This window comes from Pezoporus wallicus, unplaced genomic scaffold (assembly GCF_028554395.1).
Source record: "Pezoporus wallicus isolate ANWC-B61680 ecotype Strahan unplaced genomic scaffold, APGP_CSIRO_Pwel_v1 contig_747, whole genome shotgun sequence".
Lineage (NCBI taxonomy): Eukaryota > Metazoa > Chordata > Aves > Psittaciformes > Psittacidae > Pezoporus > Pezoporus wallicus.
Window position 1 is genome coordinate 657,020 of NW_026638457.1, and position 15,748 is coordinate 672,767.

A 15,748-nucleotide genomic window follows, 5' to 3' on the forward strand; every position below is an offset into this window, starting at 1 on the left:
GGAAGAAGGTCTTCACTGTCAGGGCAGTGAGCCACTGGCACAGGTTGCCCAGAGAAGCTGTCGGTGCCCGATCAATGGCAGTGCTCAAGGCCAGGTTGGACGAGGCTTGAAGCAACCTAGTGTAGTGGAAGGTGATCCTGCTTATGGCAGGGGTTTTGGAACTGAATGATCTTTAAGGTCCCTTCCAACTCAGTGTTCTGAGTTCAGGGTATAAAAATAGTTACTCCAATGCACTGACTTCCTCAGTGCATGAACATCTTGCACACCTTACTCTACAGAGCATAAACTCATGTCCCTCACTGTGCAGAACTGCCACATTTTACACACCATGAACCATCCATCTGCCACACCCAGATTTAAACCACTGGAATTACCCAGCCATTACCGTTGTTCAAGTACTTCTCCAGCTGAACCACCACCAAGCCACCACATAAATTTAAAGAAATGAATAATTTTCAGCTCTTTTGAGCGTAAAAGACCATTTCAAAGCCTATGCCGTCCTAACACGCAACTGCTCACATCCCTCCCTCACGGATGGAAAAGCCAAGCAACTTAAGAGCGCACCCAGCCGCAGGCAGGCTGACAATCTCTGCTTCCCGCCGTCCCGTCAGCCAGCAGTAACCGGCGCTGAGCTCTCACACCCGGCCATGACCAGGGCGGCTATAACGCGAACCGCCACCCGAACCGACAGCGACTACCCTTCCCACAAACCCGCCTACCGCGCGTGCGCCACTGCCGAAGCATGCGCACACATGCTGCCCCATCCGCCCCGCCTCGGCGGAGCGGTGTGAGGCAGCTGAGCCGCCCAGCTCCGGCCTGCCCGGGCACCGCCGAGCCAGGCCCCGTTGCGAGCACGCCCCCCTCCCCGCCCACCCGCTAGCCGTCGGGCAGCGCCCCTGATTCGGGCGGGTGAGTAACGGCAGCGGCACACGGGGCACGTGCTTTGGTGGCCCACCCAGGGCCCCAGTTGCGCCGCCAGTGCCACTGCCGGCCCCGGCGGCTTGGGAAGGGGGTAGCGAGAAGATGGGCTGGGCTGGGCCGGGCCGGGCGCCGCGGCGGAGCTCTGGGGCTCATCGGGGCTGGGAGAGGCCAGGAGACGAGGGGAAGGCAGTCGCCTCCTGCTGCCGTTGTCGGAGGGGCTGAGGGTGCCGCTCCGGCGGTACCTCTCTCCGCGCTCCCACGAATCCCGCCCGCCCGCCCGCGGCGGATGCTGAGCTTCTTGGCTGGGGATGGAGCTTGGCGAGAGCTCTGGCGCTCGGCTGGTCAGTGTTAGAGAAAAGCGTGAAGGCTCGTAATGTGGTGGCCTGCTCAGGGGAGGGGAGCAACGGCGTGAGCTGGCTGCGCTTCCCTTTCTTTGAACTCCTGCTGAACAGCTTCTCTCCGCAGCTGCCCGCACTGCAGATAGCCCCGGGAACCCCGTTCACAGGTAGCTCCCGGTGAGGAAGGTTGCTGTCTTTCCGTGGTCTGCTGCTGCTCATAGTCCGTGTTCTTTCAAGGCAGGAGAAGGCTGGCATGTTGAAATCCAATACTCTTACATATAAAATAAGATGTCTGTTACATAAGAAGGAGGTGAACCTGTTAGAGCAAGTCCAGAGGAGGCCACAAAGATGCTCCGAGGGGATCACCTCTCCACTGGAGACAGGCTGAGATAGCTAGGCTTTTGCAGTCTGGAGAAGAGGGCTCAGGGGAGACCTTAGAGCAGCCTTCCAGTACCTAAGAGGGAGCCTACAAGAAAGCTGGAGAGACCTTTTATAAGGGCATGTAGTGACAGGACAATGGATAATGCCTTTAAGCAGAAAGAGGGTAGATTTAAATCAGATATTAGGAAGTTCTTTCCTGTGAGAGTGGTGAGGCACTGGCACCGGTTGCCCGCAGAAGCTGTGGGTGCCCCATCCCTGGCAGTGTTCAAGGCCAGGTTGAATGGGGCTTTGAGCAACCTAGTCTGGTGGAAGGTGTCTCTGCCCATGGCAGGGGGGGTTGGAAGTACATGTCTTTAAGGTCCCTTCCAGACCATTCTGTGGTTCTAAATATAATTCAGTGCTGCAGGCTGTCTTACCACATTTAGAATCGAGGAAGTGCAACAGGGTTGCTTTTTTGTTATTGCAGCTATCTTAAATTCAGGTATAGTTACCAAAAAAAATCACATTCCCTTCTTTGTGAATGATACAGTTATCCGTGTTAGAATTGTCATGTTTCAGATGCCTCTTTCTGAATTGGTTGGATCAAAAGCCTATTATTGGCAGTGTTTTATATTTTTTATATTTATAATGTAGGCTATAAAATGTCCGCATGCCATCTGTGATGTGGTCTTCCGAGATTTTCAGGGCTTTTTAAAAAAGTATTTAGAAAAGGACTTTTCCTAAGCAGACACTTCCAGGAAATTTCCCTTTTTTTTAATATACCCAAGGCTCTTACAAGGAAGATGTTGTCAGCCTCTGTTGCTTTTTTATTATTAATACTTTTGTTCCCCAAGCCAGAAATCAGTTGTTTTCTGTGCTTTTGGTCTGGGCCTGAAGATGACAATTCCTGATTTGGAGAAGTGTGGTGGTAGTGAAGGGTTAACACCAACAGAGTTAACCAAAGGTCCTGAAATCTTCAGGCACTTCTCAGTGGAAAATTTGCCAAAGAAATTTCCATTTCCAATAGAAAGAATTAAAAAGACCTAAAACTGAACCAAACAAACATTTATTTGAAATATATATATTCAAATTCATAGAATAAAGAAAATTTTAATTTCACATTAGTGACTTTGAGCTCTTTTTTACCACTTGGGAACTTGATTTAGGGATGATAACATTTTTGTTACCAGTTTACATGCATTAGCTGTGAAGTGAATTGATAGAAAAAATGTGGAAAACAGGGAATAAAATTAAGGAAAAAAAGATCAAAACAAAAGGCAATTTTATGTCCAGGTTGCATGTTGAAAGTCACACTGTATTAAAATGTGCTGCATTAATTTCAGAAAGGGATGATGTAGTGGAGCTGAAACAGTACAGAAACACCTGAAAAATGTTTAAATTTATCCCATGATGGTGATACAATATGCAGATCAGGCAGACTAGACATTTCTCTAAAGAAAAACTCAAGAGAACCTGATAGAAGCAATTGAGCTTTTAGTAAAGGAGAAAGTATAAGTAGTAGTAATAAATGTAAATTAATACTTGTTTACTGTCCCTTCTAATTTGAGAACTAGGGCGATCAAATTGAAATAGCAGGTGAGTTCCTAAATGGAAGGTGTTTTTTGATGTTGTACAAAGAAATGGCATTCTGCTCAGGAAGTCTCTGATACACATATGGCTGAAGGTGCCTAACTATTCTGATAAAGCATTATTCTGCGCTGGGCCTGTTCTTTGCCCAGAGGCGGAGACTGGTCATCTAAACTAACTCATTCTTCTTTCTGACCTGTTATGACTAGGCAAGAGAAAGGGGTTAACTGCTTAATTTATTTCTTATACACCAATGTGGATCAACAAACTTGGGGTTAGAATGGAAAAGCTGCTACTACTTGAACAAGTCATCCTATGAGTCAGAGTAACTCCCTGGATGCGAGCTCTTAATCTGCATAAAGCTGAAGTTATTCAGGCTGACTTTTTTCTACTGAGAAAGGGAATTTCTGTTAGATCCAAATGCACCCAACAGTCCAAGGCAAGGTACTTTATGAGTGTATAGGAATGACCTGTGTACCTCAGTAAATTGAAGTCAGGTTCTAAAATCTGGATGTCCATGACAGAAATGCAGAATCACACCTATGCTCTCTCTCATGGCTGTTGAATGAGAAGCATGTTCTAAGATTTTTCTGGTTCCTGGAATAGACTTCAGGTAGCTGTTTCACATGGCATGTTTGCTCATTCTGTTTCCTGATATTACCATTCTGCTGTGGCACTAGTGTTGATGAGCATAATTTATCTGTCACTGTCTTTAGAGCAGCTCTGAACAAGATCAAGTGACATAATGCAAGCATTGCCAAACTGTAGCTTTTCAGTGCAGCTTTTACAGTATAGGTATCTATGCCAGGGCTGAATTATGTCATCACTGAGATTGCTATCTCCCCAAAACACAAGGCTTTACTATAGGTATCGCTTACTTGTTCTAGAAGTTTTGCGCTTTAGTGCTGAGCCTCTGTATGAGGGCTTAGAATATGCAGTGGTAGACCAGAGTCTCTCCTGATGCTAGTCAAATTTGAATAAGTATGCTTTCGTGCTAAATATTCCATTGAAAATATACTTGTTAAAGTAAGAACATGGAACACTAAGGTCAACACTTCAGAAGAAGCACTTTATATTAATGAAAAATTGATGCTGTAAAGGAATTGAGTAGCAGATATATCAAACAAAGAATAAAAAAGAACAGTTTCTTTGATATGGAATAGGAAGGCCCAAATTAAAGACTTTATGAACATTCTAATTATAAACACTACAATCTTTAATTCTTTTTTTACAGAAGAGGTGAGATATAATTGCAGAAGTAACATATCACTGGCTGTTTTGTATGTCGTTTGAGGAAGATCAGTAGCATCTGGGTTAAATTAAAGATAACTGAATCCATGTGAATAATATTGTTTCCTTAAAAAAATAAAAAAATCCTGACCTTGTAGGAAACATCAGTTTGTCTAATCAGAAAATTGAGTTAAACTCCCAGGGAGGGGTAGCATGATAGACTAGAAAGGAGACAGGAAAAGTAGTACAAGTAATTAAATGTATTTAAAGTTAATTTCTTATTAGGAAAAAAAAAAATGTTCTGGACTCCAAGTAATCTCTTTGACAAAATTCTAAGATCTTGGAGTGGATTGTGAGCTAGAGAAAAAAATCCCTGTGATTTGATGTGAAGTGATATCAGCCCTGTTAATGAAAAGTCTTTAGTACTATAAACATAGATGGTGTAAAATAATTTTTCCTGACACTAGCCAAAGGTATGTATGGTTTCACAATCCAATTGGGCAAAATGAGCAGCATCATTTTTGTTCCCTTCCCCCATTTGTGCTGTTAACTCATTTGTTGGCATTAGTGCTGTGGTACTCATTCAGTTGGGTCAGCTCTGTAAGAAGGTAGAAGTGCATAGGGGTGTTCTATTGTTTATTTTGGGGATGTTAACAGGATCTTGCTGCTGACATGTATGAGTGACATTACTGTGAAAACCAGATGAATTCCAGAGGTAACTAAAAGTAAACAGATGAACAGATTAAGTTTGGAAATGGAAGCAAAACTTCCCTTTTTGGCAGTGTCATGTTGCTAATCCATTTCAGACTGTGTTGTTAAAAAGGATATTCTAAAACTCCTTATCTGAGATTATCACAGCTGTAGCACAGAGTGTTGTGACAATTGAGCTATATGTTAATGCAGTTTAACATTGGACATTGGTAGGAAACTGTGGTGAAGTACTTCATAAGTATTTTAACAAGATCTCTGTGTATCTCAGTGCATTAAAGTAAGATTCTAAAATTTAGAGGTTGGTGGTAGAAATACAAAATCCCAGCTATGCTTTGTCTAATGGCTGTTGAATCAAAAATTTATTCTAAGATTTTCTAGTTCAGCGTTGTCACTTTTATGCATAATCTTGTTCCGCATAATTCTGTGATAACCTAAATTTCACTAATCCTTGTCTCAGGCTCTCTTGTGTTGAATATTGAACAGGAATTAAAGTTACAAATAATTAGGCATTCAGTTATTCTCTGTTTCTTCCCTCTACTTTCAGGGCTCAAATCTTGTTGTATACCGTTGGTCTTGTTTTGAATTTAGTCCTGGAATTCTACATGAAGTGTCATGCAGCTGTGACATTGAACTACCAGGCTGCCAGCAGCTAATTTTCGGGCTTTCTGATTGAGGTCCATCCTTAATGATGTGCTGTTTTTTTTTTTTGTTTATATAATTCATAAAACAAATCAGAATTTTAAATCTCTGAAGTTGCAAAGCATCATTGCTTTGAGTTTAATTTGCCAAAGTACATAATCAGTGCATTGCTTAGCTAAACGCAGTGTGGTTGGTCTGAAGCCAGTCAATAGGTTAGCAAATGAAATCTGCATTTGGAATATAAGATGTACTTCTGTCTTATCCCATTTTGTCATTTAACTCTTGTTCTGCTACATTTTAATCCTTCCTGGCTCCTACTTTTTACCTTCTGTTTTCTGTGCTGTTTCTATCAGACTTGTCAAAACATGATACTTCTGAAATAATATAACTGGAATTTCCATTTCAGGGGATTTGTTTGGCTTAGGAAAACAACAAAGTTCAAAAAGAAGGTGTTTTATAAAATATATGAGTCCTTGGGGGTAGAATCTCAGAACCTGACACACATTTTCAAATACAGAAATGTTTTTTGTCACCCATTGCCTCGCCTTGGGCTGTTAGTTATGCAGTTTGTGTGTGCATTACATTTTTCTCTACATGATTTCTGTTATGTCGAAACTTTATGAAGCATTTCATACTGTTGAATTAGGTAATAAGAAATCTGACCTTAAAATATTTGTCTTTTGATCAGTTGCGGCCAAAAACCTTCTGTTTGGATTCTGAACTATGACATCATGGCAAGATTTCGCAGAAGAACATGCATCATTTTGTTGCTTTTTATTTTGTTTATTTGCTCCATAATGATGGCTTTGAAGACCCTGAGACCTGACAGAGCTGGCTTTGGGGATCCATTTGGACTTGGTTTGTTGCCCGAGCTTCAACAACGGACAGTGCACTTAGACAATAAACAGAATTCACTAAATAGGGTTCAAGGAGATACTGTAACGCATGTCAATAATTTGCATAGTGTTGCAGTCAATACTATGAAAGCATCTATGCCTCCTGTAAACAAGCTGGAAGAAGAGCTATCACCTCCTAATTATAACTTTCACATATTCTACTATAGTTGGTTTGGCAATCCACAGTTTGATGGTAAATACATTCACTGGAACCATCCATTGTTGCCGCACTGGGATCCCAAAATTGCAAACAACTATCCAAAGGGAAGACATAGTCCTCCTGAGGACATTGGGGCCAATTTTTATCCTGAACTTGGATCTTACAGTTCCAAAGACCCTTCTGTCATAGAAGCCCACATGAAGCAAATGCGTGCAGCTTCAACTGGTAATGAATGTTAAAATTTCATCATGTTGTTCGTTTATCCATCCTTAAATATATGAATGAACACAACTGACCCATTCTTCCATTTTTATATGTCATTCTGGAAATGAGAATGAACTACTAAATGTCTTTGTATTTCTGAGTTTTAAGTCCCAGCTCAAACGTACATCTTCAGAGCTATGTTTGATGAGTGAACAGCACAGAAATAGAAGAACTGCATGTGTTATCCTTTAGGTTGCATGTTTTATGACTTACTGTTAAGCACTATAGCATATTTAGAAAATACAGAAAATGCTGTTAGAATAGTTATATTCTTTTTTGAAATTAATACTTCAGTTTTAAAAACAGGTTTCAATAAATCCTGTTAAGATGGTTGTGGAGCAGTATGTTCAAATAGGGGCTTTGTTTTTCTGAATTTTTTGTGTGCAGTAACAATTGTGTATTAATACGTATATCAAAGAGCATGTAGAATTATAGCTTTTATGCAATTAAAATTTTATACTGTGTGTTTATAGTTCTTACTGTCTATGCAAACATCTAATCCAAACCTTGAACTCGGGTACAGTAGTTTCAGTGTAGCTAATTATAGTTAATTTCTTTGTCTAAACATATATTTTTTTCCCAACACAAACTGATATTCCCCTTATCTAAATAAGATAGGCTATATACATAAGAATATTCAGTATTTCTTAGGTGTCATTTTCTGTTGTTGGGCTTTATGGTCTTTGTTACATTTATCTTCTTTAAAATAAGTAGTCATAGAGGTTACTATTAAACTCTGAAGAGCTTCTGTAAATGTAGTTGGCGCAACATGACCAGAGCTCGTAGCATTATTTAGAGTGCTAATCACATTGAATTGAATCACTTTGATTCACCCAATCAAGGTTTGATTTAAATGTTGTGTTCCCATTAGTAGTGTTTACTTGTATAATGGTTACTTCTTGGATATTGTTTTCTCTTGTTTTTTAACCTAACCTGTGTTTTGTACAAGGGTTAATACAAATGTAGGAAATTTCTCATCCTTTTCCGTAATACAGTAACATTAACAAGAACACCAGCAACTGTGGGAAGACTGTTGCAGAGAAATCTCTCGTATTAGTTGCCAATAAGCACTTTTTTAGTCTTATCTAAAGCAAAATAATGCATGTTATATGATGAAAGCGAGAGGGCACTTGTAGCTTCAGAGGAATCTGATGTTTCTTATCTTAATGCAGATGTCTAATAAAGCTGACCTGCTGGTAGAAAAGGTGCCAAATACTAGCGAAAAATACCTTGCAAAAGAAGCTCTTTTAGTACCTTAAAGTTAGTTTTCCATTTAAAACTCAGCAGTGTGAAAGCATAGTTCTTCCTTACTGTGACATACTCTTTGTAACATATTACTTGTGTTTGTCAAAAGTGATTTTTTTTCCTGCTGTTATTCTGGCTTATGGGTTTAAGTATATATATGGGTTTAAGTATATATATGACCAACATAAATCATCAACTTTTTTTCCTCTTCTCATATGTTTGTTTGTTTGTTTGTCTTAAATAAGAATTATACTTGGTTCATTTTTGTGTACTATAAGGTTAACTATTTGCAGTTCCTTCTTTTTGAATCTTAGCCAATGTCTAATCTATGACTGCATTTTACATTCTGTCAAATAATTTTTCTTCTTTTCTTGAGGCTTTATCAAGGAACTTACAAAAGGAGAAATATGTAAGTGGTTCTTTCAGCCAATGTAGTGTAATGATCAAAGGCGTATAAGAGATTGGAGCAGCAGGAGTCTCATGCAGTGCTTCCTTGTATTCTTGTATTTTAGAATTCTTATTTATTAATTTTGTATTTTGTAACAGATTAATACAATAGATTTTATTCCTCAGGTTGCTTTATGAAATTTATTTTCTTGCACCAGCCTGTTTTTTGTGGTAGTCCAGTCTGAAGTCCTTAATTTGTCTAGGTGACTACTCTGGTTTAAAACACTGTTGGTTTTGGCATTGAGTCCATCTTCTTTTAGTTTCCTGAAGTGGTACATAACTGTTTTTAACCACAGGAAGGAAAATATTAAGTAGCATTTCATGGGGCAGGACTAATGCAAATGTGATTTTACGTTCCTTGATGAACAGTTACGTCTCCTGAACTTTTCTCTGTTTCCTAAAGGTATAGCAGATGTTGTATTCAAGGTACCCTGAGCATAACCTGAGTCTGCTGTTACTGTTCTACTTTACATCTTACTCATCAAAAGATGGGTGGTAAAATATTGCATTTTTCTTGTTCTTGAGCAGTTAGTCTATTATTTGCAATTCTGTTTTTGATAAAGTGTGGAGAGAATGTGCTGATGGTAGTTGAACTAAGTTCTATAGTCACCTCAAATTTCTGGTTTTCATGTTAGATGAGTATGTATTCATGCTGATTTATGATTTCTTTTTCATAAATTTGGACTTTTTTTGGAAATTGTTAGAAATGTGATGAAGTTAGTAAAATAGATGGAATTTAGAGTATATACTTTGCTATCTCAGTCACCTGATTTGTGTACTTAAGTCTTTTGTGTAGTTAAAAAAAAATCACATTGGCTTATTCTTTGACATGTTTTAAATAGTATTTAATGTATTTCTTTCTGGCTTACCTACTTCCTGATATTGTTTCCAGTCACATACCTTAAAGTTCTAACTTACTTATCTGGCAGCATTTTATTTTAGAAGCAAGGGACTTAGCCTGTCTGGAGAGGTGTGTGTTCGGAGAGGAAAAATTACAGTATAGGGACATTGTATTTGTTCTCTTCTTTTTTTGACAGGAGTAGTAACATTCTTAAACTATAGGGAATCACTCAAGCATTTTTTTTTAGGTAATAAATTTAGAACTAATTTCACATGGTTGGAAGGGTGGATTATACCATAATTGCTTTTAGCAAGAATGAAGGTTATGGGATTACAGTCACTGTTTGAAGTGTTTTTTTTGTAATGCAGCCAGATGTACAATGCAGAAATACAGTGGGCAATAAAGTTTCATAAAATAAGGATCTCTTATCACATGCATATCCCTCATCTTTTGAGTGTTCTGTAACCCTATGTATCATGGTATTCTTTGGCATAGCTATAGTGCCTTAGTTGGGAGCATTCTCTTCCGATTCATACAACCTGGAGGTTAGAATGCTGTGTTGAAAAGTGGGAGGAAATGGTTCTAAGTGTTAGGCTTGGGACACTGAGTTGTCTGTTGACACTGATCTGTTGTCTTGACAGGTTATCTTGCCACTGTTTGTTTTGTTGTTTTTTAAACAATAAAAGAAGTTAAAATCCACTCTGCAAATACTGAGATCTCATATTTGTTAAAAATATGAAATTCTAATTTGTATTATATATCACATCAAACAGTAATTAAAACTCATGACAGTATTACATTGTGCATGTTTAACATACAACATGATTTAAAACTTAAGTTTTGTATTTTCAGGTGTAATAGTGCTTTCATGGTACCCACCAGGTATGGCTGATGAAAATGGAGAACCAACTGATGATTTGGTGCCTGTTATTTTGGATTATGCACACAAGTATAATCTAAAGGTAAAGTATTTTTAAGATGCATAAAATAGCACTGTTTAGTATTGTAACCTTGCTAAAAGGTTAAACTACAGATATTAAACTATATTTGACTTGTATAGACCAGGGAGTCTTGTCATGTAATGGTGACTTCTGTTTCTGTCTCCTGTTACACTGTGTGCTTCCTTTGATTCATGGAACCTAAGCAGTGATTACCCCAATCAAGGACTTTTCAATCTCTCATGCTCTGCCAGTGAGGAGGGGCATGGGAAGCTGGGAGGAAGCAGAGACAGGACACCTGACCCAAGCTAGCCAAAGGGGTATTCCATACCACAGCACGTCATGCGTCATATATAAACTGTTACCTGGAAGGCCCAGATCACTGCTCAAGTTGGGATGGGTATCAGTCAGCAGGTGGTGAGCGGTTGTATTCTCTCCCCTTGTTACTTCCCTTATCATTATTATTATTGTTGTAGCAGTAGTGGTTTGTGTTATACCTTAGTTACTGGACTGTTCTTATCTCAACCCGTGGGAGGTACATTCTTTCTATTCTCCTCCCCATCTCTCCCTGAGTGGGGGGATGAAGAAGCGTCAGGGGGAGTGAGAGAATGTCTGCGTGGTTCTGAGTTAACTGCTGGGATTGAACCGCAACAGCTATGATAGGCCTTTTTTCCGTTTCGGTTCAGATCTGAAGCTTACAAAATCTGAGGTGTGGTGGTGTGGATTTCTTAATTTTATTTTTAGGAAACCGTTTTTAAAGTTCGTCCATCGGTTGTTTTCAGATGAGTCTTGGGTGTTGAGGAAAGCATTATTTTTTCAAAATACTATGGAATACAATGATCAGTAAACTAAGGATCTTTTGAAGAAAGACTAACCCCTTTTTTTTACATTGCCTTAAAACTTGCTGGCACCTGATTGTAGAGGTCAGGAGTAAGCATCTATGAATAACAAAGAGGGACTTAGAAGTTCTAGTTTGAATGAATGTCATTATTCCAGAAGGTATTAGGAACATTTCCCTTGGACAGTAAGGTCAAAGAGGTGCTGCTCTGGCTTTAGATTACTCCAGGGCATGACAGCATAGAAAGGCTAAATTACTGGCTTTCTCAAACAGATGAAATATCAGATTAATTAAAGACTATGTGAATTGATCAGTAGAATATAAAATCATGGTTAGATTTTTTTTTTTAGTATAAAACTTGGTTTTTTTTGCTTGGGATAAAGAAAACATTCATTGCCTTTTAGTCTTGCTGAGTAATAAATGTGAGGTTTTAGATTATTTAAGTAGCTGTATGTGTGTCATCTCTGTATAGTGTTGTCTGTACTGGGGACTAAAAATATAGTCTGCTCATCTACTCTGGTTTTAGTTATGCAAGTTGCAGATTCCTAGGGAAATCTGCTGTCAGTAGTAGTATCTGTAGATTATTTGACAAGCAGGAGGAAAGTAGGAAGGTTGAATTGCATAGAGAAGTAATTTTGAAACTGTTAAAAATGCTGTGTGAATTACATTATATGACATGAATTACACAGATGTAACGGTAAATTATTAAAAAGAAAAATTGAAAACATTATCCATCCCTAAAATTTTCAGATTATCTGTCTAAAGGAGCTTGCTCGCATATAAAACCTGTTATCATTCAAGTCTATCAAAAGAGCCAAGGCAAAATGAAATACTCTGCGAAGGAAAATGCATGTAATAGTATGGTGATATTAGAATATGGATGGAAATGGTGTTACTGCTTGGGATAATTACTGGAATACAGGTATTAACTATAGCTACTACCAGGGAATGCTGCCTAAATGCTGTAAGGTTTTTTAAACATTCTTGCACTAGTAAGTGTTAGGAATGTTGGTAGACCAAAACCAACATACAAAATACATTTCTGTTATGTCTGCTAAAAGATACGTCCTTTTGTTTTATCTGGTTTTGATAGTTGGTAATGAAATATGAAATTACAGTGCTCTTCAACTTGTCCTGCCAGTCCTAGTGATTTAGTCTTAACACTGTATTTTTCTGTAGTTTCTACTTAATAGAGATAGATACTGGCTTCCTACAATGGAATTTTGCTACTGTTGCAGGGTTGTTGAATATTTTATTAAATGCCTTCTTCTCTAAAATGGCTTCTGAAAAACTAGCTGCTTGGATTAATGTAATATACTCTTCCATTTAATTGTATATTTGAAAACAGTGGCAATTTTCATTGAAATTACTTCACATATATAGGTTAAATAATTATATAAACTTCAAGCTTGAAATGCATAACAGTAGCAGTACATTATATTAGATTTAGTTCCAAGGATTTATTGCTGTTGATAAATCTATAAAATTTTAAATTATAGTTTTCATATCTTGTATCTCAAAATCTATTTTGACACTGAAAACTCTCCTTGGAGAATTATCTATGGCAAATTTAATACATTGTTTAGAAATTAAATACTAAAATTTTTCTTTGGATAATAAGTTCTTTGACATTCAAATAGGTAATAGTTTATTTCTGTTTTCAGTTTCTGATGTAGTTTTTTTAAGTTTTCTGAAGTATGTTTCTGACTTGCTGTAGCCTAGGGAAAAAAAAAAATCCAACAGTGTGTTTTGGGTTTTTTGGTTTTGTTTTGTTTTTTTAAAAAACCGAAATATTTACTCTGTTACCATACTTCCTTGGATCTGAAGTGTCTAATCTTAAGAGTGCAGGAATTGAATTAGGGTTCGATTATTCTCAAAATAGACAAATGAAAATGTTTGCTCTGTAAAGAGAAACTATATTTAATGTGACCGGTACTCACTTCATGTATTCAATAGTATTTTACATTTGTGTTGCTCTTACTGTGATTTCATCTTTCAGGTCACTTTTCATATTGAACCTTACAAAGACAGAGATGATCGCAGTATGTACCACAATGTCAAATACATCATTGACAAGTGAGTTCTTCCACAATGCTTTCCTTTGGGGTTTGTTACATGCTGGTTTAGGGGACTTCTGTATATTGTCTAAAGCTTGGAAGTATATACAAAAATGTGTACAAAGACTGAAGAGAACTGTAAGAAACTTTGTTCATGTTATAGTGGTATGAAGCTCAGTCTGATTTTTAAATAGAGAAGATGAATTTTATGTAGAACTCAAATGTAAATTGCTTTCAACATCCATTAGTATCACAAGTCATGATACTTCAGATTAAAACAAAGTGGTAGCTACATGATATATAAATAAAACATATATTTTTATAGTGACAAACTAGCAGCTAAAGCTTTAATGTGTTGAACTCTAGTGATTTTAATCCAGCTTGACAAATTCTGTACCGTTATTAGTTGTTTTGTTTGTTAGTGTCTGTTGTACTGTCTTATTTAATACTAAATTGACCTCCAGAAAAAAGCTAATTCCTGTTGTGGAGTTTGACACTGTTACTAATTTCTAGTAATTCAAAGGTTTTTGCAGATTCATTATTTAATCTTTCAGCAAACACTGGACTGAAAATTTATATGAATTACTATGTACATACACTGTCTTGTTACATTATTTTTTGGAAATTATTTCAGTTTCCAAATGGCAAATTTTGTATTAACGATACTTGTTTGCTTTGTAGATATGGAAGCCATCCAGCCTTTTACAGGCATAAGACCAGCACAGGCAGATTACTTCCCATGTTTTATGTTTACGATTCTTACGTAACAATTCCTGAAATATGGGCAAATCTGTTAACTGTTTCTGGATCCCAGACTATTCGAAATACACCATATGATGCATTATTCATTGCACTTCTTGTAGAAGAAAGACATAAGCATGACATTCAGAGAAGTGGCTTTGATGGAATGTACACGTACTTTGCCACCAATGGCTTCTCCTATGGCTCATCTCATCATAATTGGGCAAGTTTAAAAGCCTTTTGTGATAGTAACAACTTGATGTTTATTCCAAGTGTGGGGCCAGGGTATATTGATACTAGTATCCGACCGTGGAACAATCACAATACCCGTAATCGCGTCAATGGGAAATACTATGAGACTGCCTTCAGTGCAGCCCTTTTGGTGCGACCAGAAATTATTTCTATTACATCTTTTAATGAATGGCATGAGGGAACTCAGATTGAAAAAGCCGTCCCCAAACGGACTGGACAAGTGGTTTATCTTGACTATAAGCCACATAAGCCGAATGTTTACCTAGAGCTTACTCAGAAGTGGTCTGAGAAGTACAGAAAAGAACAAGAACAGTGGCTTATGTAAGCTGTTGCTGCTGCAGTTGTTTTTGAACACCTTGACTACATTGGGAAAGAAATAAAGATCTGAAAAATCTGTTACTAAGTATCCTTATTATAGGTGTGGTTGAATTATCTCTTGAATGTGTTACTACTTGAATACGCACTACTACTGAATTTGAATTTTGATGAGTAAAAGTATGATGAGAATATTGTCATATCTGTCTTACTGAGTATTGCAGTTTAGGATTCTTCAGGGAAAATGATGGGACTTTTTTGTTGTTTTTTAGATGTCATAACTTGCATGCTGAGCTTCCAGTACATGTATGGCATAATTTTACATGACCAAAGTAGAACAAAAATTTGGCTTACTTAACCTTACTTTCTTTATTCTTGTAGTTGTCTTTCTAATCAAAGTGATGCTGTAATCTGAATTTTTATACTGGTAGCTTCTCACAGGATGCATGTCTGTAGTGTGTAGAATAATATGCATCTGCTGGTTTTAATGCTTTGCACACAGGGCATTCTTGATATGTGACTAGCTTGTGGTAAAAACACTGAAGAGGTGTATGTGATGCAACACTAGTGGATTTTGGTGTTTTTTTTTTTTTTTTAAGTGAAAGATTGCATTCCAAAGAGCTACTGAAAGCTGCTGAAAGATACCTGGTTTACTTCCATTTGTTCTGTTCAGTGCATGGTGCAGACTTTTGCAGATTACTGGATACTAACCGGTAGCATAGTTTTTTCTATGTTAACTTGAATTTAAAAAAATTTAAATTAACCCGAGAATGGAATAGATTTTTTTTTTGAGGGGGAAGAACACCTAAACATGCAGAAAATATACTAAATCTTCCATTGTTATGTTGTCTATTAACTGACTGCAGACACATCTACTGTGTTTTTTTTAAATGTTTAAAGATTCTAAACCTAGTATCTTACTAGTACTACAATAAATACAATTTTAGGAAAGTTTTGATTTAGAAGAA

The 15,748-nt window shown here is 37.7% G+C and overlaps 1 protein-coding gene across 1 annotated transcript; it reads left to right on the forward strand.

The window, feature by feature from the left end:
• Window positions 1-801: 801 nt before the first annotated feature.
• MANEA (mannosidase endo-alpha) lies at window positions 802-15,363 on the forward strand. Its single transcript, XM_057410808.1, has 5 exons — window positions 802-909; window positions 6,475-7,067; window positions 10,492-10,601; window positions 13,415-13,491; window positions 14,154-15,363. Exons 2-5 carry the CDS (start codon window positions 6,518-6,520, stop codon window positions 14,788-14,790), a joined length of 1,374 nt encoding a protein of 457 aa, XP_057266791.1. The 5' UTR covers window positions 802-909; window positions 6,475-6,517; the 3' UTR covers window positions 14,791-15,363.
• The last annotated feature ends 385 nt before the right edge of the window (window positions 15,364-15,748 follow it).

Bases quoted from the DNA above. Each gene is read 5' to 3' on its own strand.
- MANEA (XM_057410808.1), top strand. From the start codon at position 6,518: ATGGCAAGATTTCGCAGAAGAACATGCATCATTTTGTTGCTTTTTATT. The intron at 7,068-10,491 runs GTAATGAATGTT...TTGTATTTTCAG, and splicing joins AATGCGTGCAGCTTCAACTG to GTGTAATAGTGCTTTCATGG. The intron at 10,602-13,414 runs GTAAAGTATTTT...TTCATCTTTCAG, and splicing joins CACACAAGTATAATCTAAAG to GTCACTTTTCATATTGAACC.